General features: G+C 35.1%; 3 protein-coding genes across 3 annotated transcripts; 1 reads left to right on the plus strand and 2 right to left on the minus strand.

The window, feature by feature from the left end:
• Positions 1-5,152: 5,152 nt before the first annotated feature.
• On the minus strand, positions 5,153-6,150 carry LOC122317319 (nuclear transcription factor Y subunit B-4-like). The gene has a single exon (XM_043134332.1). It carries the CDS (start codon positions 6,148-6,150, stop codon positions 5,704-5,706), a length of 447 nt encoding a protein of 148 aa, XP_042990266.1. The 3' UTR covers positions 5,153-5,703.
• A 4,598-nt stretch (positions 6,151-10,748) lies between these two features.
• LOC122315125 (probable methyltransferase At1g29790) lies at positions 10,749-14,056 on the minus strand. The gene is made up of 2 exons (XM_043130894.1): positions 12,789-14,056; positions 10,749-12,417 (listed from the first exon to the last, which is right to left on the minus strand). Exon 2 carries the CDS (start codon positions 12,337-12,339, stop codon positions 10,930-10,932), a length of 1,410 nt encoding a protein of 469 aa, XP_042986828.1. The 5' UTR covers positions 12,340-12,417; positions 12,789-14,056; the 3' UTR covers positions 10,749-10,929.
• A 1,959-nt stretch (positions 14,057-16,015) lies between these two features.
• Positions 16,016-21,738, plus strand: LOC122314880. Its single transcript, XM_043130516.1, has 4 exons — positions 16,016-16,306; positions 16,435-16,482; positions 17,934-18,776; positions 19,364-21,738. The coding sequence occupies exons 2-4, from the start codon at positions 16,477-16,479 to the stop codon at positions 21,413-21,415; spliced, it is 2,901 nt and encodes a 966-aa protein (XP_042986450.1). The 5' UTR covers positions 16,016-16,306; positions 16,435-16,476; the 3' UTR covers positions 21,416-21,738.
• Positions 21,739-27,784: the final 6,046 nt, after the last annotated feature.

Below are 27,784 nucleotides of genomic sequence, written 5' to 3' on the forward strand. Positions count from 1 at the left end.
TGGTGAATGAGATTCTATATTATTATTATTTTTTTATGTTAGAGAATCTCTTCAAGGCAGGGCCATTCGGACTCACCCTTACAAAGTAAATCCCAGTCTCGTGCACAACACTCTTAGAAGTTTATCTACACAGAACTGATTAAATCGCTGGCTTTTTACTATGCGGTATGGCCCCAAATGATTGTTTACACCTATGAAGTGTTGAACCTTATACCTTAAAGAGAGTGATATCCTAAGATCAAGACTTTCACCACTTGGGCCAACCCCTTGGACCTTAAAGGAAGATCCCATATTATTATATATATTGAGAAGTTATTTTTCTATAAAATGATTCTAAGAGGCTAGTCTAATTGTAACATTAACTAGTCTACCTTTTAGAATATGGTGAAGATGTGGCATGAGTTTTTGTTGGGTTATTACATAAGAAAAATTATACTCATCATCCTTACTCTACACATTTATTTTATGTTTTTCCTTAGCAAGTATATGGTGTAGGGATGGTGTGTAGAATAACTCAATTAGTTTAGTAGGAATAAAAAAAAAATTAAAATATATGTGGTGCGTAGATAGGCAGCTGAGTAGCAAAGCTCATTACATAAATTGATCTAACTTGATACAAATATATTTTTGAGGGGTCTAATTTTCAGCTAGGTACATTTGAAAGCTTATTCTATGATCACACTGATACCATATCTAATTAGATGTACAATTCGCCACAAACTAAAAGTAATTGGGATTAGGAGTGTAAAAAAAAAAACCTGAAATTGGTTGAACTCGACTGGATTGGTGGGTTTTGCTCAGTTTGTAACAGGTCCGATGTGGTGCCGCTTCTTAAGAACCAAAACTGGTCCTAAACCGGTGCAGTATCAATTTCATGTTTTGAAAATCGGTTTAAATCAAACTGGACCGGTATATATATATAATTTTTCTTTTTATATTATATATTATATGCTAAATTGTTAATTGATATAACATGAAATTCTAATGTTATTATTCAAGTCTATTAATCTTATAAGATAAAATTAATATAACATTTGATAAGTTAGACACTATTTATACTAGTATAATTAGACACTAACTATACTATTTTAATCTTATTGTTCAAGTTTATTAATCTTATTAGTAAGTTATACACTACTTATACCATACTAGTATAATTAAACATTAATGAATTAGTAATTGTTAATAATAAATACTAAATTCTAACCATTAAGTTTAGTGTTGAAAAAAATTATAATATTAAACTTATATAGTGTCATACATGTAAACAGTAAACTGGACTAGATCGGACCAAAATCGAAAAAATCAAAAGTTTCAATTTTGGTGATGAATTGGTCCGTATCGGTTTTTAAATTTTCAAAATAGGTGTATACCGGTTTGGTTCTAAAATCTGTCCAAAATCAGACCGAGTTAACCGAACTGGTTACATCCACCCCGAATTGGGTTCTCTTTGTGCAGTGAGATTCCAACTCTCTCTCTCTCTCTCTCTCTCTCTCTCTCTCTCTCTCTCTCTCTCTCTCTCTCTCTCTCTCTCTCATTTGTTGAAAGGTTCTAACTCGCTCTTAATCACCCTGAATTTAGGCTCTTCACTTGCTAGGTCGATTCAGAACTCATCAAGTGGCCGTGATCAAACCCTTGGGCCTTTCAGGCTCTCAGCTGGTTGCTAAAGCCGATCGAATTTATAAAACTTAAGCCACTGATATTTAAGTCATAATGATCGATCCAAAATTTTAAAAACTCATCATAGATCTTGAAGATACGTACCCTTGATGTAGCTCAATGAAACAACTAGTAATATATATAATCTCAACACATCATTATTCGACCAATATTTATAATAGACGTCAACATGATACAAATGAGTTTAACATACTACTGATCATAAATTGAATTGAAGCTAGCTTGATTAAGCCAAGCTACAAAAAATGGATAACTGTTATCTATTATTTGGTGATGCAGATTGAAAGCCTCTTTTAGTGCGTATACTAGGACTAGTTCCACATTGTCATCCAACTAATTTCCAAGCCAAGAACTCAATCATGATAATAAATACGCAAGCTAGCTGTTTCATTGATGCTTTTCTTTTGGCTGACAAGGGAAGAAAGAGGCCGAGAAGAAAAGATTAATGTTATTGTTGAATTCTTCCTCATCTTTGCAATCCAGTGTCATGTTCAAAAGTGGGATGTTATCACCAATCCTCCCACCTGATCATCGATTATACATTTTCTCTGATTAAGTAGTCTTCTTGTCCAGTTTATCACAGTAGCGATGGTATCTACTAATGTTCAAGCACAATTAAATATGTTCAGCTTGAAATTGCAATTATCATGGAGGAAGTAACTGCATGGTGGTGATTATGGAAGCTTTGCATGCACGCACCAGTTCTATACTGAAATCAATTGTTTACGACCTGTTTTTACCTTGGTCTGTATATATATTTTATATATATCTAGATAAGTTCCTGAGCCATTTAGGGTTTATAGATGAACGATCATTAGGGTCTTAATCGAAAGATTTGATGATTTAGAATATCAATGAAGCCTTTTTAATTTCGTAGGGTATCATGATATATATATATATATAGAGAGAGAGAGAGAGAGAGAGAGAGAGAGAGAGAGAGAGAGAGAGAGATCAAAAGCGTTAGCTAGCCTACTTTATAGACCATATCCACCTAGTAAACATTGACTAATCTAAGACTTATATCCATGCAACTCTATCACATGAGGTGATTTAATAGCAAATTAATATAAGATATCACAATCCTCACTAAAATCTGTGGTGTTCTAGCTTGTGCAGATTTATATATAATTAATAGGTTAGCTCCGATGCTAGGCTATTTGTTATGACCCTAGGAATACACAAGTCACATCACATTATATATCAACAAATCATTTGCATAAACCAGCTTCACTAAGTAAACAACTATTTCATGTTATGATCATACAGGGTACCTAGCTAGCTAATTCTTGCAATTTGCAACAAACTTGCATTTTTCTTAAAAATGGCTGCACTCATATATATGACAACCCATGAGCCATTTGCCCCCCTCCCTGGAAAATGAGTGCAATATATAATTGCAATGCAACACCGATTTGTCATAGTTTAATGAGATTCACTGTTGCCGAAGTGCCAATTTGCACTCGATAATTAGCCATCTGTGTGAGCAGGTTATGAAGTTCGATACCGCAAATCCATGGTCGGAGTCCATGGTAGCAACGCTTATCCGAAATCATTCAATCAAGGAAATCTTTGAATAGTACTGCCTTATTGTAGCTTGTCCCAATATCTTTGAGGTTTTCGAAATTATTCTATCAAGAAAACCATTAGATTGTACTGCATTGGAATAATTAGTCCTAAATTTCGAACTTTTCAAAATTGTCCTAGTTGAACACACCATGAAACAATCCTAGCTGCCTTGGTTTAAATGGCGGGACACTAGTACACCATAAAACAAGACTGACTTTGTGCATATATAGAGTTAGTCCAAAAGTATATATTGAAGTTTCTGGAGTTATTCTATCAAGAAAAGCATCACATGATGCATGCTGCAGTACTGATATAGTTGGTTTCGAGGTTTTTAGCTTTTGTATAACATATACTATCAAATATGCACTCTCCCTTTAATCTTTCATGCTCATTTTTGAGACAAGTTCTCTCTATATTGGGAAACATAAGTAGTGGGAGGTCCTTCCATACCTTTCGTACCAAACATAATTAGTGGAGGTTTTCAAACCTATTGAATTAAGCGCGTCTTTGAGTTAGTCTTTTGAAAATGAGAGAGAAAAGAGAGGGAAAAGAATATAGCAGGTGATAGTTGAGAAGTGGTCCCAAGAGCATGTACATAGAAACCCTAGGCTGCATGCATGTCGAAACCTTAACTCTTACAAAATTTAAATCTTATTAGTAGCACTTTACAGCCAACTTTTTATGGGAAAATTACCCTAATCCATTTTCTGAGAGTAAAATATAAGCATGCCAGAGAAACTGGATGTTCACGACAAATCATGTTTATGTAAAGCCACGTGATTGTGGTCCCTGGTTCTAGGGTTACCAAAATCCTAAACCTAGTATATATTATATATATATATATACATGTAGGCAATGATCTTTAGCCTACTTTGACTAAGAGAGTAGTACTGGTATTTGAGTAATATATTAATTACCTGATGATATTATATATTTGCTGTAAACATGAAATGTTTACAGCTTTGAGGTTAAAGATCATGCTGATCATCAGAATTACTAATATTGTGATTAGATGTTTGAATATCATGATCATCAGCTGAAAACTTCACTTTTCATTCTCTTTTCCCTTCTGAAATTGGTCGATCTTGAAGAATGCTCACACACACACACACAAACATATATGACGGGAATGAAGAAGTAATTGCACGTATGTACAGAGAGTTTAATTTTGGTTCTTGACCTATTTTGTGATCTGCATGCACTAGATAACTGCAGATCAGCGCTTGGATTGCCAGAATCTTCATTAATGAAGATCATCAGAGTACTATTGCTTTCGATGTTCTGGCCAGAAATATATAGAATTACAAAATATATAGAATGACAAGAAAAGGGAGAGCGGCCAATTATTGTACAGTACACGGACATTATATTATATATGATTATTAATTTCACGGACACTACGGCCTAAATTTATTGATCTTTGTCGATCATTCTGCAGGATTATTGCTCAAAGTTACGTACGGAAATTCGAAGTTAAAAATTTAATCGACCTGCAGTACTGCAAGTACGTAATATGATATAAAAATTTCAAGTACTCTTATACGCAGTACTGTATACAGCGCCTTTGTTGCCAAATATATGTAGTGTAAGTACATAAAATGTCATTTACCATACTGTTCTTCCTAGTCTAATGATCGGCCTTAAGTACTGATCTAAATATATATAAAAACGTTTCGAGAATTAGTTCCCCATCGATCAAATTAATAATGTAAGTTATAAAATTCCTCTTTAATTTTATGCTATGAACTTACTAATAATTAAGCCAAGTTTTTGTCTCTACTACTCCGAATTATAAGCCGGTGTGATCCTTTAGAAATTGCCTTCATATACTGTATGCCCTGTAAACTATGCTAGCTCCAGCACATGATATGCATTCAATGACTCACAATAACAAAAAGATGTGTACATGTGTGTGTGTGTGTGTGTGTGTGTGTGTGTGTGTGTGTATATGTATGCATTCAAAATCAAGAACTGGTTAGAACTATATGCACTCAGAAAATTAGGAGCTGCATGTCATGCATGTATACTCCGCAATAAGCAAACTAGCAGAACTATATATATATTTATGTATGTATGTATATGCATATATATAGATATTGATTATGACCTTCTGCAGATGTTCTAATTAAATTACCATCTTAACATTAAGATCTGCCATATATGAACTGAAAAGTGCAAGAAAAACTACATATATTATTGTTGACCACCTTCTACAGAAGTTCCCATCCTTTACCAAAACAAAAAAGGGACGAAATATGGAAGAGCAAACATTTAAGTGGCAGCAGAAAGATCGATGCAAATTTACCTCAGACTAGCCAAGTATGAATATATATGAAGAATGTATTGGAGAAAGATACAAATCTCACACATTTTGATCACATCCACATGGCTTCAACCTCTGCCTCCAGTACTGATATATCACATTCATCACCATCATAGAGCAGTAGAAACATTAGTTCAAGAAGCTTCTGCTTGAGAGGGTTCACCCTTCTCAATAGCTCTAAACTGATCTAATGGAGCAGGACCTTCAGTTTGCTTCCCAAGTTGGTCATTTCTATAATTTGATTCTTCAAGCTTGCCTTGAGAACTGTTTTTTTTGTTTTGGTTAGCTTTCAGCCTTTCAGCCTCCCTATATTTATACAAGTACCGTACAATGGCCTCGGCGTAGTTATCAAACCCTAGAGTACTCAGAGCCCAACATATGTCATCCCCATTGACAGTCTTGCGATTCTCCTTGTGACACTTGTCAGATGCCTCAGCGGTAACAAAACTTATGAATTCTGTTGCACATTCTTGCATAGTTTGTTTGCCCTCCTTGGAAATCTTGACTGTTGCGGGAAGGATCTGCTTCATGATCCGACCCACGTTTGCAATTGGCAGCAACCTCTCTTGCTCATCAACCATTTCTGGACGATGTTGCTCTTTGACGGCCGGCATACAGCTCAATTTATATACATAGATGTTAATATGCATCCATATATTATATCTATATGTGCACAAAGCATGGTACTTTAAGATGCTAGATGTTAAGATAGTAATTTTTTTTTTTAATAAAAATAGAGCTAATTCCATTCTTTATCCCCAAACTACCTATTTACAATGTGTAATAATATCTTAAAATATGAAAAGTACTTGTGATCATGTCCATCCTAAACAATTAGTAGGTACTTCCACTAATACTGCATGAGTATCAAGATTATGCCAGAGAGTATTTTTTTTTTTTTTTTTGTCTTAAATATTTTAGAACTTAACTAAGGGTAAACGTTGAAATCGATCTCTTGATAATCTAGAATATGCACAACATTACAACTTTTTATAGTTTAGGATATTGTACATTCCAAAATGTGTGGTAGTTTGGGGTTCGAATTAATATGGTTAATTTCTCAGAATTTTTCTTTTTTAAAGTTTTAAGAACTCTACCTCATATATATCGATCAGTGTCATAAAAAGATTTAAGAACTATACGTAGTACTAGATGTTGAATGTCATGATCAGGAGTGTTGCAGAGTACTGCCAATACGACTGATGTAAATGCTTAATTAGAGACATAATCTAGAGACATGATCTTGGCCGTGCCGTGGCACATACCCCCTGCCCCGGCCCCCAACATCAGTATTTTGATCAGTACTGACCGAGGATGCATGCCATGGTTTTAGCCCATGTTTAAGAACTTGCAGTAGAACTGTAAACTCATGATGATCATAATCCTGCAGATCATCTAGGAATTAAAGACAAATTGGGACTAGATCAACTATAGCTAGCTATTAGCTAACATATATGGATCTTAGAACTTCATGTGCATAACACAAACTAGTTGTTTTACTATATATAAATGATCATCAGATCGAGTCAATCGGTCTCATGACTTCCTCATGATCAGTTATTGCATGATCTACTAATTGGCAATCATGTTCCAAGTAAATTAACCAGTGATTGTAGAAGATCTACCTTCTAATTGCTAGAGTTTAACTGAGCCATATCTGAATTTTGAAATCAACAAAACCCTAGAAAACCGTACCCATGATTATAGTAAGAATATAATGGTCCCCTCCCACCACCCCGGTAAGACCGGCCCTTATAATCTGTAAATCTTATGGTATTAATTAATTAGTAAATATATTAATGTCAATCTGTAGTTTAACACTATTCAAATGAGTGGACGACATTAATTGTGCACGTTTAAAGTTTTGGCATGGTTCCAACCGAACATTACCTAAAAATAAATTATTATAAAAGATTTTGTCTGATTAATTACGTTCGTGCTTTAAAGCATGATCATGATCATCATTTGCAATTTCAATTTGGCGGCAAAACATTAATTTTCTTTATAAATTTGAAGTTATTAGGTTTTAGCTCTGTTGAGAAATAAATTTCACATTACATATGGATAAAGTCTTGGGCATGTTTATAAGCAATGAGCAAATTAAATATCTCTTGTTGAATCGGTTTTATGAGATGAATTAAACTCATGAATTTTTTCATGGTATTAGAGTCTGTCACAAGACAAATGGGCGGTGAGCCCACACTAATTACCCCGTGATAAGAATCAGAAAAAATACTGGCCTGCACATGAATGAGGATGTTGAGGAATAAATCTCACATTGTCTATGGACAAGGTATTGGATATACTTATAAACTAATGAACAAACCTCTTTTATTGAACCGATTTTATAATTGATAGACTCGTGAATTTATTCAAACTCGACCGACTAATTGAGAGAGATAGGTTGTCTCAGAGAAAGATGAAAAAACGTCAAGCAATATTTAAGTTCCATATCTTTCAAACTTAATCTCTTGGTCAAGAGAAATCAAATACTCAACGGAAGTAGTCCTACATGCATCATGAATTATAAAAGTTATCCCAAAAGATCAAAAACCCGGTGCATGTCAGGCCGGATAAACAATAATATTTTCAAGTAAATATCCCAAAGATAAAGAACAACTTCTATCGATCATCATGATTATATAGGATAAGGATCGATGATCAATCTAAAGATTAAACGCTATGACTGGTTTTTATTACTTTCGGTACTATTACTGATCGACTACTTCCAACAATATATGATTCGGAATATTCCAGTGGATGGATATATAGATAGTGCATGCGCATTTGATCTAGCTATCTGGAAAGTTAATGCTTTGCAGATATATAATTCATTCTAGCTAGCTAGCTAGCTAACGTACTGGCATTTCTGTATTACAAGTAGGTCATGTATATAATAATATTGCATATATTAAACATATATTTAATGCTCTTTGGATTTGCTTCTTTATGAAAATAAGGTCGCTTGTGGTTGGCTTGTTCATGAGTAGTATACCTTTTAGATGCACTAGGGGTACATATTATAAGGTTTGCGCGTGTTTGACTTGTGTCCAAATAGTTTCAAATTTAAATGCTCCATTAACAGTGTAGCTTTATGCAAATCTTTGTGTTAAATTATAGCTAGCATACATTTTTTAAAGCAGGTGTCAAGCATCCTATCCTTATAAAAGGATCCTGATAGACGCAAGATACTTGAAATCTTTCGAGGATATATCATGTTAAGATGTATATAATATTTTGGTGTCTCCTCATTTTCATTGCATGCCCATTTGTTCAACTTTGCTGAGATTCCCTTCACTCCCTTTTATACGATTGCACAGATGGACTGGCATGTATTCTTTTCAACTTCTCATTTAAGTATATTTCTCTCCAATTAATTTAATGAGGAAGTAAGAGCATATAAATTTACAGCTAGAAAGTCGAAACGATGTAAAGATCTATCAAATTTATACTCATAAATACACAATTGCATACTTATCACACCTATCCATGATGGTTCCTATTGATTAGTCTCACATGGTTTAGGAACAAATTCATCCTGGGCTTTATAAAGAATTATCCTACTCCTCTTATTAGGCCTTTTAAGAGGAGCAATGGGTACTTCTACATAGTATCAGAGCAGGCTAACCTATGATCAATGATAGACTCCTGCGACCTACTCACGATGATGGTACCGGAAATACCGGCCCACACGTGAGGGGGCGTATTGAGTAATCCCACATGGCTTAGGAACAAACTCATCCTGGGCTTTATAAGGAGTTATCATACTCCTCTTCTTAGGCCTTTTAAGGGGAGCAATGGGTGCTTCTACAGTTCCAACCGCAAGTACTGTACTCGGCTACTTGCTCTTGTTTTTTTAGTAAAAAGCAACCTAGTCAGGCACCCTGAGAATCTGTTTGTGATGAACTTTTTGGATCTTAGTCTGGGATGGCAAGAAATGATCATGGGTATGCTTAAAACCTTTTTCTGCTAAGTTTGAGCATGCTCATGGGGATACAAATTCTATTTCAAACTTTTTTATTACAAAAGGAGGGGAGCAAGAGTTTCTTCAAAGATCGATCTGTTATGATGGAATTGGAGTCTACCTTCTCTGGTAAAGGGTCACTTAGAACTTTGTAGACGGCAAGCTGTGCACATTTGATGCAAATGAAAAGTTTTCATACAGTTTTTTGGGTTTTTTTGATACTGATCACTGTCGTATTACTCGGTATTAGGGTGTTGCTTCCACCAAATGTGAGCCTTGAAGTGAAACAGTAGTTGAGTTCAAAAAGAGAATGGTACTATATATGCATACTGCCCATGTGGTTTCTTAAAACAATGTGATAATCTTCCCATTCAAGCCCAACTCTGTACATTGTGAACAAAGCCCAAGAAGTAATGCTATTATGCTACGAAGGCAATCCCCTAAATCTACAAAAACAGATGATATTGCCACTTCCTATCGGTTAAAGCTAAAAAGATATTGGAATCTCCAAAGGAAATCCTGGGCCTCCTCAGATAAGCCTTGGTCCCACAAAGTTGGTATCCATTATATAGGGTAAAATCATAGGACCTCCTTCACTTATCACGGCTTATTCAGTTCTTTTTCATGAACATCAAGAAAGATGTACCTCTAGTTACCCTATAAAGCTTGTCATCATATGACAGAAGGAATGGCTTGCCAAAAGTGACAAACAGATAGACTGGGCTGACATATAGAATGGCACATAGAGGTAAGTGAGGAAACATACTCATGGGCTTGAAAATTATATTATGCATTTGGGCATCCCTAGAAGCTGCAATGAGTAAGGTCGTCGAGACGGCCTCACTCGAACGATATGTAGTATATGAAGTCGAGCAGGACGGCATTTGATTGAATGCAGAAAGTACAAATTCTTTGATGGAAGTCTGTCGCATGGAGATGCATGCCCTCTATGGATCTGGATATGCTACCAAAAAAAAAGAAAGGGGGAAGCTGCCTGGAAGACAGACTTGCTTTCTTCACAAGAATTTCGGCTCATATTGATGAGAATATGGGACTACTCTGGTGTGGTTCAATGCCCTTTGTAATTGCTACAGCTGTTGCATGTGGAAAGTTGACTCAAGGGTCATGAAGATCAAACGAATCAGCTATCAGCGCAGTGAGGGGACAATTTTTTTTTTTTCCAAGTAGACGTGTCATCATTACAATTCCCAGTCAGAATAAAACAACATTGAAGTTTGATTAAACAAAGAGTCCTACTGTGCATCACATTTGTGAGATTTTCTTTTTTCTTTTACAGTGTATCAAGTCCACAAACAACATTGGTGTTACAAACATGTATTTTAACAACATCAGGTCAATGCATTTTTCAAATTAGAAAGCAAGAAACGTAATCTGATTAAATGGCTCTTGGTGGTTTCTCTAACACTGCAGAGAGATAGACCTCATCCTTTGATTTGGGACCAACAACCCACTTGTGCTTCTTGTATCTGAACTGCAGAAACATGTACATATAATCATCTAGATCTTTTCTAGTGCAAAAGAACCTGTCAATCCATAGCAGCCCTCCTGGCCGCAAAACCCGATCCCAATCAAACAGGATGAAATCCATTAGCAGCAGGTCAATCCAGCCATCCATAAATCCAGTCGTATGAATCAAATCCATTGTATTATCGAAGAATGGAAGGCGTTGGTTCAATGTCATATGCAGAGGAATTAAACCTCTGAGTGCAATCATCTCGTTGAAAGGAGCTCCAAGGTTTAAAGCAGTTGAGACAATCGTGACATTGTGTTCTCTCATCCTTGCAGCAAAGGTCCCTGTACCAATACCAAAGTCAAGACCTATCCTTATCTCCCCAGGCTTGATTGCCAAAACATCATATATCACAAAATCTACTGGAAGTGATTTATTAGTCGCCCATTTTAGCTTTTCCTTCTCCATTTCAAAACACCCAACACACTTGGAATAACCCCGCTTGGGGTTCTTGCTGGACAAGCACTCAAAGTTCCTGCACTGATAATTGCTCCACCTTACATTTCTGTCATCTGGTAATCTCCATAAAGACTCATTGATCGGATACGGTTTTTGGTAAAGCTTGGAGGCCCGTGTCAAGCACCGTCTTCTAGGCAAAGGATCACAACCATTGACCATAAGCCTCTGAGCTAGGTTCCAATCATCTTTGCAATAAGAACCAATGTCATAATCCATATACTCTTCCAGTTCTTTCTTAAATAATACACATGCATGCCCAATTGTGTTGTGTATCCTCTCTGACCCATATATGTTAATCTTCCCAAGTTTATTCTCTTTTGGGGTTATGTACTTCCTAATCTCCTCAGTCACAAAAGTATTAATCAAAGGTTCCTCCTTCATCGTCGAGTTCCCAATCCCTTCAACCTTCGGCAGCCGAATCTGTCTAAGAGCAATGTGAGCCTTGTAAAGAGGTCCAATAACTTCCTCTTCCAAATACTTCTTATACTCAAATCTAGTGATATTATTTCTAAACAAGTCCGCTTTGTTTTTCTCCATTTTTTTTACTTTCAACTCGAGCTTTTCTTGCAAGCTTTCCATCCTATTCAGTACTTCACCGACTCGATCAGACAATGCTTTTATGTCAAAACCATCATAATCATCCTTCACACCAGAAAATTTCCGGCACATATCTTCATAGGGTGAGAAAAATCCGGCTGAGTAGAACCTAATGAGACTCGATATGCTTACAATTATAACAAGCCCTCCCAGTACAATCTGAAGCCAGCCCATTATTCTGGCTAACCTAAATTTTGGAAAGCAGCACAACTTTCCCATTTTTAATAATGCACAATGCGAGGCAGTTTTCCTCTCACCAAATGCTAATGTTGCCCTTTCTCTGTTCAGATTTTCGACCTAATCAAAAGCCAATATTCATGCATCATTAAAAGTTCCTAAATCTAACAATCAAAATACACAACATACAATCATGCTCTGTTTGTTCCCCCAAGAAATTAAGGGGAAGTATACGATTTTATTTTATTATTTTTTACATCTTAGACAATATATCTTTCTTGACCCCTGAAAGGAAACCTCATTCGACTGAGATTAATACAGTATTTGACTTTGCTGCATAAGGCTTAAGGTTCAAGCTTTTATTTTCTTTTTGTTTGTTCCCAGCAATCAAAGAAAAGGCAAAGACAAGAACAAAGAAGCCGAAGTTGAATTTAAACTACATCACAAAGGATAAAACAAAGCCAACGTTCATAATCAAAAATCAAACATACCCATATAAAGGTCTGCACAAACACGCATCAAATGAAGCTGAATCACCCTTTCTCTGCATCTTCAACCGATAAAGCTCGCTCACCGCTTTTTCTTAACAAGTCTGAACAAAATGCTCCTTCTATTACTTGAAAGTTCAAAAGCACTCCGACCTTTCATCCCCACAAGGCGTCAAATATACTCTCTGGAATTTCCCTCACTATTCTATCATATATACTCTAATCCTTTTTCTTATTAGCAACCCTCTTGACTGAAAATTTAAATAATAATAATAATAATAATAATATTTTTTAAAAAAAAAAAACTTCATAAAGACTCCACGTTCGCCATGATACAGATCTAAATCTAGAGCTGGAAAAAATTTACAACAGATTTTGTTGGGTTTAATTTAATTGAACAAACAGGTTGCTTATTGGTGAAGTCGTGAAGAGGGGTACAAAAATGCAAGAATCTCGTTCCGATCAATTATAAATTATATACTAGTGAATTCAGAAATCTAATACGGTTCAATTTGATATATTATGAATAAGCGTTGACCGTTGGAGTGAGCGCAATTTAGGCGCAGTCGGCGAGGGAACACCGGCTCCAATTCTTCCCACGACTCTTCCACTTTCGACAGTAAACAAAGGAAAACAAAGCTTATATCTTTTTCTTATGGAGTTTCACCAAATTATTCATTTCAACTTTCAGTAGTTAAGATTTAGACTCAATACAATAAAATATCTTGGCAACTCTATAAAGTTTTATTATAACCTACTCAAAGAATTCAAAGAATCAAACCAGTCAACGGCCTTACAATTCTGACGATATTTATCCGTATACGTTATGAATAAATAGGAAAGAAAATATTAGGAACAAAGGCATGTGGAATCTCTAGAATATTATTTGGGATATCAAAATGAATTGATTTACTATCAACATAGGTATTTGGATGCGTGATAGAATCACATGCTTTTGAAATGTAGACTCTTCGTTTGGTATCCTTGAAACCCCCTGAAAAAAGAAAAGAAAAAAAGAGAGGCGATATTGAGTCACGAACGTTACAATGTTAAAGGGCAGGAGAAACCTGGTTGTGCAAAAGGATAAAGGTAAAGTTACAACCTTTTTCGTCGGTAAATTCTAAAGACAATGGTATTTATGATAATCTAAACACCTTGGCACTTACAAAAGCAAACCCAAGTGATAGAAACGAATTAAAAACTACTGAAAATCCTTAAAAAAAATCAAAGCAGAGGACTTGGTGCCACTTATAAACCTTGAGAGAACTCAAACCAGGTCCAATCAGTGTGGTATTCCCTAACGTGCAAGAGAGGACTTTTAGCTTACAACCATTTTTATTTTTATTTTGAAATATAGTTTTAAAAGTCTTTGTTTTCAATCACTTGACAGGTAGGAGAAGGTCAAAGACCCTGTTTTCGACCTCTTCAGAGGCAACGAAATGCCTTTATACATTCCAGAGTTTATTATTCAAGGAATCAGCCAATAGATTTAAGAAAAAAAAGAGGTAGAAAAAATCTTCTAAAAAAGTTAAAAACAAGGATAAGCTCAAGTTGAAAAGTAATGTATAATGATTTCATAAATTGATGTCATCCTAACACGACAGTTTCAAGCACTCGAAGAGGTAATTAGGGGCCTTCTCCCCTTCTAATTTATGCTGCTGTCAAAAGCGAAATGCAAGTTTCACTCCCTTTTTCTTTCACATTTATTTTAATTTTTTATAAATTGATGCAGAAAATTCTTCATGAGTGGATATAAAAGCTCCTACATGGATTTTCCATATGCTATATTTGTGGTGCATGGTGCTTGATTTTCTGGGTTTCTGGGTCTGAATCCGTGGATGCAAGTCATTCCATTTATGGCTGACTCGTATTTTATTTACAGTAAAATTTAATTTTAAACGTATTCTATATATCACCACCTCTTAGGAACATACACCACATCATGCACTTTCAAAACTCTTTTTCTTCTCGGAAAAATGTAAGAATAATATCGAAGATCAAATTGATTTTTGTCACTATGTATTCAGGATTACGAAAGGTGAAAAGATAAAAGATGACAATGCTTCTAGTTTATTTGTTGAATGCCGTCCAATTTCTGTGTGCGCGCGTGCAAAGAGCCAAGAGATCCTTATCTCTCCTTAAATATTGGTTTTAACTCTAAAAGCCCAATAGCAAGAAATCCTCTTGATTTTAGATATAAATACAGTACTCTGTGCAGTTGATTTATTAAAATCATGTTCCAAGTATACTAGGTTATAAACTACCCTTCAATGTTAATTAATAGCATAGTGTCCAAATTATGTTCCATGACCACACTTCAAGTCTGGTTCTTTGCAAGTCAATGGGGGAACAAACTGTACACCCATATCTCCTTTCTTCCTTGCTTCATACCAAAGGACTGAACATAATTCTATTGTTCATAGCAATTCCTTTTCCAAGATCACAGTATTTTTGGCCTATTGGCAAGCTAATGTTATCAAGGAACAGGCACCTTGTATTGTCATATAATTATAAAAAATTAAAATTAAAATTAAAAAAAAAATCCCTTTTTGATGGGTGATACAAACTCAATCTGATAGATTAATTTACGAGGTTCAAGCTTAGAAATTAAAAGTTCTGTTATATTTAAATTTGGGATATATTTTATTTTGTAAAGAAAAATATTATTTTTCAAATTAAATTTTATTTAAGTAATAAAAAAGGGCTAATGTGTCATACTTTAAGCGGATTTTTTTATTTAATGGTTAACTTATATAACCATTTAAAATATGCCGTATCAGTTAATATAATTAAAGATGATAAAATTAAAGACGGGCCGTGCTTTTTTTTTAAAAAGAATTAAATACTATAACTGTACATTATCTATGCATTTGACAAGTAACATTGAGGCCTCTTAATACAAATAAATCTTAACACAAAATTATTCAAAAAAAAAAAAAAATCTTAACACCGAAAAAATAACAAGATGCAATGAAACTTAAGATATCATTGGACCAATAAACCTCAAAATCTGTAAGGTTATAAACCAAGATAATCATAAGTGATTCCACTAAATCACTAATCCATTAAGTTCTTTTAGCTTCTATGGGCATCCGAGAATCTCCAAGCATTCGATATTGCACCGAGTAGTCCTCATTTCGATGAGGATCCCTGGGAAATGTCCACTAAACGATAATGGGGATTGGAACATAAGAGGTCTCTATCCACACTAAATTCAATGGGTCTTGGGCTCAGAAAAAAATATTCAATGGGTCTAAGTGAAAATCTTTATATGTAAAAGCTCTGCCTTTTGATCCTTTTCTTTCACCTAAGCCTCGTTGGTTGCAAGACATAAAGAGACTTCTTTTTTTATTTTTTCTTTATTTTCCATAAGGAAAACCATTTACTCTCCCTATGGACGGACTTGGTATGTAGAGAAAAGAAACTTTGGTTCGTATAATTCCTTCGTTCTCTCTCCCTCCCTTAGGCCCCGTCAATTCAACTTCACACCCATCAAAACTTGCCTCTCTGTCTTCAACCAGGTAATCTCTCTGTCTCTCTCTACCTCGTTCATTTTTTAGAGCGTGCTTGGTACTTGTTTGGATGTGTTTCGTGGTAAAGTTTATAGTTGTTGTTAATCAATGCATAACATGGAAACCCATTTGCCCAGGCTTTGTTTCTCACGTGGGCTTTTGATATTTCAAGCTCTTCCATGGAGGTTAGTGAATACTTAATCTCTCTGTATCTTAGCTTGACTGCACTACTGTTTATCTTTTGTGATCTTACTCTAGGCATTGGTATTGTTTTTTCATGCGTGTAATGTGTAAACGTTAGTTAATTTTTTGTGGGATCAATGATAATTGATGATACAAACTTTTGGTTCTCAATGGTCGGTTTTGATGTTATCAGGTTTATTGTGATTTGTTTAGTTTTCAAACTTTGCATGAAGGTACTTGTTTGGTTTCAGTATTCCGTTTTTTATTATTTTCTATTTTTATATGGTTTGATTCAGCTGCTAAACATGCTCAATCGTTTTTTATGTTGAAATCTTGTAAGAACTGGATCTGGGGTTGATTGTTTTGTTCTGGGCTAATGACCTTGAAATTCGCTGTTACGTATGTTCTCCCTTCTTATTCTTCTTATAATTATTTTCTGTGTCGAGTTCACTTATTTAGAATGTGTCTCTAACAGGGTGATCACCATATGCATGTCTCTTCACAGTACCATTGATGGGGCTTTGTGTAAGAGTTTGATTCGTGAATTTATTGGGGGCTCAGGAAAATTGATTGTCCTTGCAATATTGGTTTTTTTTTTAAATTGATAATTCCCTCTAGTTGGCTGGGAAAGGGAGACCATTTACTTCTATGCTATCTAAAGGCATGATTATGGGTGCTTGAAGCAAAGAGAGAAGGATCATGAGAAATGATATGAAAGAGACTTTTTAAGTTTATCGAAGTTGATGCAACGATTAAGATATTTAGCTTTGACACAGAAGTGAATATCAGGCATGTTACGGTCTATATATTAGTGTACACATTGAGATTATTTTGTCTTGAATTCTCCCACTCATTTTCAAAAGAAATTTTTCCGCTTTTGGGATTGTAGAAGTTAGAATTAGCAATTCACCCTTTGAAAACTGCCAGCAATTCGTTGAGGATGGTAGAAAATATGGTAGGCAAAGTTTGTCACATTGTCCATGGTGTCCTTGTAATTGACCTTTTTATGAAGTTTATTTTTATCTCTTTTTACAGTAATTTATTAAAAAAAAAAAAAAACTCAGGCCATAGGACTATATCAGTTTTGTTTGTTTTCTTCATAGATTAATTGGTTAATGGTATTATGAAAAAGAAAATATTGCGTATTAATATTTCATAGACAATACTTTTCTAAATTGAAGAACTCTGTGCGCGTGTGTGTGCTTGCTCTGTCTGTTACAGAACTTTTATCATTTCGAAAACTTGGTTTTTAAATTATTTTTGTATGCAATTACTTCCTTGTCTATGATCTGAGGACCCTCAGGCAAGAATTCTCAACCCCACTAAATTATCATTGGAACATTGTGCTTTCTGTTGTTGAGCACATCACTTGTGTTTCTGTTTGTATGCTTGTAGTCCTAATTGTTTGTATTGGATTCACCAGTCTCCTTTTTCTTTGTTTTATGTGTAGCAGATGGAGTCAGTTCATCTGGATGATGCTGGTAATTGCATTGAAGAAACATCTGACAAGCAGTTATTTCCTCCAAGTTCTCCAGATAGAAGTGATATTTTTGGGGATCCACAAGTGAATACACGCGTTGGCGATGATTACCAAGCAGAAATTCCTTCCTTGCTAATGGAATATAAGCATCTTCAGCCTCTACTGAACCCTGCTGATTCAGGAGTCATGGTTGATGTTTCTCAGTCCTTTCAAATAGGTTTACCAATCCCAATCATGTGGCTTCAGGAAGTGAATAATAATGAAGATGAAACATGGGAGTTTATTAGTAATCATGATGAAGAGGTTAACCCAAACAGACCAGTCAGATCAAGAAATAGAAAAAAGATACATATTAAGTTGAAAAAGAAAGGTTCAGCAATCAATACTGACCACTTGAATGTTGGGTTGGACAATGAAAAGGAATCAGCAAGTGCAAATATTGAAAACGTCATTTCAGGGAAAACAAGCACAGTTGGAATACAAAAAAGCAAACGATGTTATCCAGTTCCAGGTTTAAAATGTGACCCCTGGAGTGATGCTGATGTTAATATTTTCCTCCTTGGTTTATATATATTTGGGAAGAATTTTGTTACAATAAAGAGATTTCTAGAGAACAAAGAGATGGGAGAAATATTGTCATTCTACTATGGAAAATTTTATAGTTCTGATCACTACCGTAGATGGTATGATTCCCGGAAGGTTAGAAGTAGAAAATGCGTGACTGGACGGAAAATATTTACAGGATGGAGACTGCAGATGTTGTTATCCCGTTTGCTTCCCCATGTCCCAGAGGAATCTCAAAATACTTTGCTGGAGGTACTTCAATTTCTCTTCCATATATGTAAATCTTCAGTTTCCAGTATAATAGTACTTTGATCAAAAGTGAAATACAATTCTAAAATGCTTATAATTGAGCTCAACTTTCTTCCCAATTTCTCAATGATTTTATGCATGCTAAAGTAAAGGAAGGATTCCATGACATGGTGAGATGGCATCTGAATTTGAAACCTCATTTTATGTATCAGATCCTAATTCCATCCTCTTGTTAGTACATGGTGTGGTTCTGAAATGTAATTTCAGCTTTCTTAACCTGATGATTCCTAGGAAAAAAATAAGCTTCCCCAGAATGTGTAATTAGCTATCCTTGTTTGTAATGGCTGTAACCATTGCAAGCTGTTTACGCTTCTATGATTATAGGGGGCTATAACCTCTATATGACGTGTCTGCAACAGCAATATTCATAGTCCAATTACATTATTAAAAAAGCGTAGTTGGATCTTTGTTGCAGACAGACTGCTTTTCCAATTATCTTGATTATATCTTGTATGCAGCTGTATACTTAAGTCATTTGTTTGACAGAGAACTATTATGCCCTTCAATCCTCACTTCCTTGTGATCTATAGGGATCCAAGTCATTTGTGGAGGGAAGAACTTCCATTGAAGAATATGTCTTCTATTTGAAGTCGGCTGTTGAAATCCACACTCTTGTGGAAGCTGTAGGTATTGGTAAGGGGAAGGATGATCTCACAGGCCTTGCCATGGATCCTGGAAAGACCAATAAAATATTTCAAGTTTGTCCTAGCCTACCAACCGGCAAAGCTTGTTCCTCTCTTACACCTAAAGACATATTAAAGTTTTTGACTGGAGGCTTCCGGTTGAGCAAAGCCCGGTGTAATGATATTTTCTGGGAAGCTGTTTGGCCTCGTTTGCTCGCAAGAGGATGGCATTCTGAGCAACCTAAGAATCAGGCTTATGTGAGTTCCCAGCAGTATCTTGTTTTTCTTGTACCAGGTATTAATACGTTCTCAAGGAGGAAACTTGTGAAGGGAGACCACTACTTTGATTCTGTCAGTGATGTTTTGAGTAAAGTGGCATCTGAACCAAAACTTCTTGAGCTTGAAGCTGAAGAAGCCACACTCAAGGGCTGTGATGAGGATGGGTGTGTTCAAGAAGTGATATCAGACCCAGATGATCCATCCAACTATCAGCGCCATTGTTACCTTAAACCACAAGTTACTAGTACTCCAAATATGAAGTTCACGGTTGTTGATACTAGTTCAGTCTATGGAGGAAAATCATCCAATGTGAGAGACCTCAGATATTTACCAATTGAATCCAAAATTACTTCCAATGTCACCAATCATCTTAAGGAGTCAATGCATGAGTATGAACTATATGCTGCTCATATGCCATTGGATTTTGATAAAGATACAAGTAAGCTTAACCACAGTATGGGTACAGTTTATAAAAGTGGTCCAAATGGTGTGAAGTTCACTGTTGTTGATACCAGCTTGCTTTATGGAGAAGAATCATCCAATCTGAGAAAACTTAGATATTTACCAGTTGAATTTAGAAGTACTTCTGAGAGTCCCAGACTTTTGAGAGAAACTGAAGGGATCTCCTCTGAGGATTCGCTGAATGCACTTGAGCTGGATGCCGCTGACATGCTGTTGAACTGTGGAAAGAATATTGTATCTGATAGTGATCACACAGACCGAAAGGTAATGACTAATATTTCAGATACTAATGCAAACAAAATCATGGTTAGTGACCAGGATGAGAAGGCCACTATGTCAGATGACAGGCACCTTAAAATGACTATCAAGCATCAGTTTAGTCGGAGAGTAAAACCTGGTAATTTAAATTATGCATCTCCTGCCATAAAAAGGAGAAAATTAATTGTTTGTGCTCAAAAGACAAACCACATTGTTGAGGACTTATCGGAAGGCATGGAGTCAAATCAAACGGGACTCTGTTTGCCATTGAGTTCACCAGATGCAGGCAAGAATGTCGGTTCTCAAGTGGGTCCTAAAGAGAAAGTGTCTTCAATTACTTCTTCACCTAAAGGCAGTTCGGATGACGAGACTGGTGGAGGCTTTCTCATTAGTAACTCTTTTGGCACGGACATGTCCTGTGGGGAGAATGAGAAACATCAACCTCAGCCACCACTTGACCTGAACCTGCCCATGGCTCCGCTGAAATCTGAAATTGGTGAAGCATTAATAATGGAAGTGGAAGACATCAATGGTAAAAATGATGAAAGTTCATGCTTTCTATCTAAGACAATGGAGCTGGTTCCTGACACATTGAGAACCTCTATGGATCTCGATAATGTAGAACAGCAGCCTAATATGAACCCCAGGAGGCATAGCACCAGAAAACGACCCCCGAGCATCAGAGCATTGGAAGCTCTTGCAAATGGGTATTTAGGCATCCAAAGGAGGCAAAAGGGCTCAGAATTTCGGTCACTGGAAAATGCATTCTCTCGTCCTTCCCACAATGCCCAAGGCAGAGTCAAAGTAACTTCAAATTGTGGTAGCTCAAGTACCAAGACTAATGAAATGGAAGAAAATGGAGTGAATGAAGCTTGTGATGTTACTCTTGATCCTATTGAAGAAAGAGTTGCTGTCAGTATTGAAACGCAAGCAAGTTGTCATGATTCTAGTTATAACTAGGGAGCTTTGGGACAGGCTAATTAGATCATACCAACTAGCCATATATGTGAAAATATCAGCAACCAGAATGGAGGTTGAATTGCACACTTTGCAATGGCAGTTTCAATGGACCTCGTACAGATTGAGTTTCTGTGTCTTCTTAGTTGAGCATAATCCTGTGATGAATACACTCTTCTTGTAATTTCTTGAGATGTTCACTTTTAAAGTACTGAAATTTTCTGTGATTTTACTTTTATGTCAGGACACATTCAGTTTTCCCTAATGCTTATTTGAAAAAATAATGATATAATACAGCCTCAACTCCTTTTGGGGTATTTCACTAATAGTGCACAGTAACTTTATCTTGCTGGCAAGGGGCAAGTCTGTTGGGATTTTTGTCATTAGCATGTACTACTGTTTATTTGCTCTGATGGACTAAGCTTTGTATAGCAATCTGTGTTTGCTTGAATGCATGGTCATAAATCGAATGGCATTGCATGAAAATTAACCATGATTCGTAAATTCCTTTTTAACCTGATAAAATCTACTGCACTGGGACTCACACGATAACTTGGCAGATAAAAGAGTGTTAGATGGCAAAACACCCACCAATAACCAGTTGGTCATATTTTTTTCAAGATAATAAAAATGGAATCATATGTTGAAAAGTTTCGATCTTTGTGTGGTGTAGCATAAATTCTTTTAGGAAATAGGCTTGAACGGATTTGGACTCCTAGAGGTTGGGTACATATTCTAAAGCCTGTAAAAGAGAGAGAGTCAGATAAAGTAAACTTTTTAATATTTATTGAACATTTATTGAACATCTAATATTGTGGATAGATACAAATTCTATGGAATCTATTTCCGGCTTGAGCCACCTTTTGTGAGCAGAAAAGTTCAGTGAGGTTGAGCTACATCCACTTGTACCCCCATTAACTGAATAAGTTGGGTCTGATTTTGCAGTTCGATTTCATTTGGTTCACAAAGCAGTGGAGAACTATGTAACTGTAGCAAGCCGAAGTCACATGCCTACACAAAATATAATAAATAATTTATTTTTTTTAAATTTTAAAATAATAATAATATTAAAAATAATATTTTAAATTTTCATCTAAAATAAAAAATTTTCATCTTTACTGTCCAAATCTATCCTAATTTAGGACAAGAGCTTGGGCTCACATTTTTTAGAATCTATATTCCCAATCATATTTCACTTATCAAACAAACTATTTTAGATTAAGAAATACTACAAGGAAGTTTTACACCATACATTTCTACTTAATTAACATATAATTTAGTTTATAAAAAAAATAACATGTAATTTGTTATTTTTATCTTTTTATTTAAACAGACACATATTTAAACATTATAAGGGCAAAAATGATAAATCACATTTTAATTGGGCGGAAGTATGTGGTATAAAGCTTCCATGTAGAATTTAAAAAAAAAAAATTATATATCAAATTTGAACCGTTCCCTTCCTTCAATCTACAAAAATAAAATAAAATAAAATAAAAATCTCATAGTCTTAGGAGTCATTTACTCAAATTAGATTCTAAATTTGCCGGAAATTTAGGAAATCTTGGTATTTCTTTTTTGTTTTGTGTGCGGATTGAGTGTGTTAAAGTTCTAGCAATCATCAAAATAATAGATGGCTTCATGATTTGTTTACAGGTAAGTGGGGTCGGGGGATTTGAGTAATTTGAGCCTAAATCCATACAGGGTAACTAGTGAAGATGCTATCATCAGGTCAAAGGACTATTAGCCACATAAATTAATAGTAAAAATAATATTTTAGGGTTTAATTCCACATGCTTAAAACTTTTGCATGACACTTTTGGATTTGTCAGAGACATGCATGCTAATGAGATTTGGTTGATGTATGGTAGATCAAGTTTAAACATACTTGGGAATTTGATCTAAGCTTAGGTGTTGGTGTTGATTCTCAAATTGAGAAATTAGAAGATAATTAGAGTTTTCGGGTTATCCGATACCCGGAAATACTAGTGATTCCGACTTCATGCAGGCGAGTTGGGAGATTAATTCCCCATGGGAATGTTACAACATACATCTAATCAGGGGTGTCAAATCGTGTTAACGGGTCGTGTTCGTATCGTGTCAAATTGTGTTAACGGGTCATATAGGCCAACCCTAACCCGACCCGTTAAGCTTATCGTGTCAAAATCTCAAACCCTAACACGACCCATTAACATAACGGGTCGTGTCGTGTCAACCCATTTTGACCTATTAATAAATATTACGAAATATGTTTTTTTAATAAGTAAACAAATAAATTAAGAAAATATTACGAAATAGATTAATATGACACAATACAACTCATTTTAAACTATTTATATAAATGGGTTGAATAGGCCTGAAATTAACCTTTTTAACCTGACTAAATTTAGCATAATTTTACATAAATGTTAAAATTACAATATCTATAAAAATTATAAAACTAATTATAAGTCCAAAACTACAATCCAAATAATAAAAATATCGAAATTGAAATTCTAACAATTTTATTTTTAGATATAAGGGTATAATTGTAACTTTAACTTTCTTAACGTGTCATAACGGGTTATAATGGGTCAAAACGGGTTAACCCGTTATCAACCCGTTAAGCAATCGTGTCTTAACGGGTCAATCCGTTTTGACCCGAACCCATTAAAGCTAAACCCTAACCCACTATTATCGTATCGTGTTCGTGTTGGGTTAACGGGTCGTGTGACATATTGCCACCCCTACATCTAATATAAACAAGAGTGAATAGTTAGTATAACATAATTGGTACATAAATCCATATACTTAAAAAGACTTTTGTAATAAATATAATGTCCCAATACTCCATATCTCGTACCATGATCCTCTCGAGTTCTCAAAGAACTCTAATGCATAGACGATTTCACTAGTATTAATGAATACAAATTCTAAAAAGATCGTAACTAATAAAAAATAAAGAGGTGGCAGACTATCTTTTTTTAAGTATTAATTAGCCATCTCCAAAGGGTGGGTGGGGAGGTCGACCCACTCGAGTTACTTCCATGGGTGGCAAAGCGCACTATTTGGGAGGGTGGCTAGTCGCTACAATGGGTGGATCGAGCCAGTACCTCTTTTCTCGGTGGTTCTATATATGGCCATCCATGCAAAGTGTTAAAGCACATGCCAAGGGTGTTGGTTCTCCACCTATCCATGCAGCCATGCAGGCTGATAATGAATGCTCTAGGTAGGGTTATTCTCCAATTAATCTCGCAGGCCGGGTGACAAGATTAACCGTTCTCCATGAGGTGATTCCCCAACCATTCGTTGGGATGGTCGCTTGCCCATGGGCCTGACCGCGATGGGCCGACCATTTCAAACCAGGTTGTGGAGTGGCTGACGACACTTCAATGGGGGTCTAACTAACCCTTTGTTTTATTAATAATTATTTTTATTTTTTATAATAATCGTTTGAGGTAAGGTCAGTTGTATACTTTCATTTCATCTTCTATTTTAAATAAGAGTAATGATACGTCCACAATTCTTTTTATAATTTTTTCTACAACTATATATATTTTAAATTGAGAATATTTATATAATGTGATTTTATTTTTATAAGCTACCCTACAAAAATATTCTGCATTTAAAACATAATTATATAAATAATTGTAAAAATAATCAAGGGTCATCTATAAAACACTAAAGTAAAGGATGTTTGGATTCAAAAACACTCTTAATTCATCTCATTTCATCTCATCATTACAATTTTTTCAAATCTCAAAAATAAAAATTATATTCTAACAATATTTATTCAATTTTCAATTCTCATTTCATTTCATTTCAAGTACTCAACTTACTATCCAAACTGTTGCCAACAGATTGTTCACCTCTCCTTTCATTTCATCTTCTATTTTAATGATCATCAAGAGTCAAGCTAGGATCTACAAAACTCTAGGTACTAGAGTTCTCCAACTCTAGGGCTAGACGCTTAGTTAATTAATAATTAATGATGCCTATATATATATATATATATATATATCAAAACCTTGAAAACCAAGGGTACTGCAGGAATGGTTACAAATGAATCATCCTCAAGGTACATTTCAAGGTTAGTCCACATCAACAATGTCGAGAGATGGATCTAACTTTTTCCTTGGGAACAAAGATTGAAACATTTCCAGGAAATTTCAGAGGAAAAAGGTTGCCCCAGATCATACTGCATGTCATCTTTTTTTTTATGCTTGTTTACTAAGTGATTGACAGTCATCAAGTAGCTCCAATTGGGACCCATTTGCTCTCACTAATATAATGACAATAATCCAGCTAGCTTGGGTTTCACGGGAGATTACAGTATCCTGTCAACCATTATATATGTGATAATAAAGAGCTTTGCTAGACGCAATCAGTAAATGTAGTCGGCATGTAGTCGGCTGTACGGAATAAATAAAAAAAAAATTATAAAAATATTTTTTTTCATGGTTGTACAAAATGAATAAAAAAAAGTTATAAAAATAATTTTTTTTTCATATAAGTCTCATATTAATTCATTTTTTTTAAAGCGACTGCACGCCGACTGTATATCGACTGCATTTACCGACTGTACAAATCATTTCTCGATAATAAAACGTTATAATCCTTTTGCTTGCAAAGTACAGTTACTGTGTACGTAAGACGCTCGCTCCTTCCTTTTTTTTTATTTTTATTTTTATTTAATTTCAATCTATTTGATACATGATTGTACCATATCTAAATGTCTCCTTTTCTCACATGCATGCATGCAGGCAGGCTGCAGCCTGCATGGGTTATGAAATTTCCCAGTGCTTTCTATCATGTTCTTGATCTCCACTTTTTGGAATTTAAAATCTGCTGGGCCAGTATAACTTGAATTATAAACTATATTCTAAGCAAAATGTTATGTGGTTTGAAAACTTGTAAGTTAAACACCCATGCCATTGATCCAAAAGTGATAGAACTGTTGGATACTAATTTGGTTATGCTTTTAATGTTCAGAATTATCATATTTCATCACGTTTTTTAATCCAATGTTCACAGTGGCTCACAAGTACTCTATCGACACTCATGATCTGGTGGTAACTTTTTTCCTTTCGGCGACTTCACTCATCTATCAGTATTCAATGACTTAACAACATGTTCATATATAGTGCAAAGACATTTTAATCCAGCCTATAGGTCGCTCCCTCCTTAACTTGAATTGGTGACATGGTACCTACTGATCTAATACCAATTGTTAATGACCCAACTATTGATCCAAAAACTTTATGATTATTAAATACTAATTTTGTTAAGCCTTTAACCCTCAAGATCATAACAGTACTATATTATAGTAGATATAATCTTAAGGTATATAAATTCTACATACCCTTTTTGAAAAAAAGTGAACTTCACTATTACACAATATGTTTTTCTCATGTGTGTTTCAGGTTTATCTATAAGAATACGTGAGACTTGTATGTATACTCTAAAATTGGATAAATGAATTCCCTTAAAAGGATCACATGCCTTGTATATATAATTCCACAGCTTTGAGACATGATTAGAATCTTGGGATCTCTTTAATTCGATCGAAAGTAGTAATTGATTTCTAACCGAGCTCTTGCAATATTAAGCATGGAGTCATAAAGCTAACCTTTTCATATGTGGAAAGACAGACAATACAACCTTATCTACTTTCTAGCAGATTTATAATCAGCAAGATGCTTTAGTTAAACAAAAGGTTTGTTTTCCTTTTCCTTTTCTTTTTGATCTCCTTTTCCTTTTGAAAGAGGGAGGGAGTTAAGAAGCTGTAGTATAGGAAGAGTACTATCTCTTTGTACAGTCCCCTCCCACATTTGGTCAATGAAATATATTTTAGAAACACAAACAAACAAATGAAGGGCACTAATTTCAGGTCTTACTGATATAGATCATCTAGAGAATCAGAAGTAATAATATATATTGCAAGGGATCAGGTCGATTCATTATGGAGTCCTTTATCACCTTTAGACCAATATCTAAACTAGATTGAAAAAAAAAAAAAAAAACAACTCTGACCATTTTAAATTTTATGTGCATCTTTACCCTTAAACTTGCGCGCGCCCAGTACTCAATCTACATAGACATTTCAGGTTCATATATATATATTGCATGTATGTATGCAACCAGTGCTTAGCCAACAGCTAGCATCTCCACAGCCGATCATGCATGGTGAATGAGTCTTTCTGCTTTTCGGGCCAAAAGAAATAATCATTTTGCTTTTAGTTAAATGATTGAAGATTGTCTTTGATCATGATCTTAACTTTCCTTCATATAATATATATAGTGAACATAATGTGATCTATTGAGAGAGAGAGTTACAAACTTACATGCCAGCAAAGTTTTTTTTTTTTTTTTTTTTTTAACATTTGGGAGAGT

This window comes from Carya illinoinensis, chromosome 7 (assembly GCF_018687715.1).
Source record: "Carya illinoinensis cultivar Pawnee chromosome 7, C.illinoinensisPawnee_v1, whole genome shotgun sequence".
NCBI classification, from domain to species: domain Eukaryota; kingdom Viridiplantae; phylum Streptophyta; class Magnoliopsida; order Fagales; family Juglandaceae; genus Carya; species Carya illinoinensis.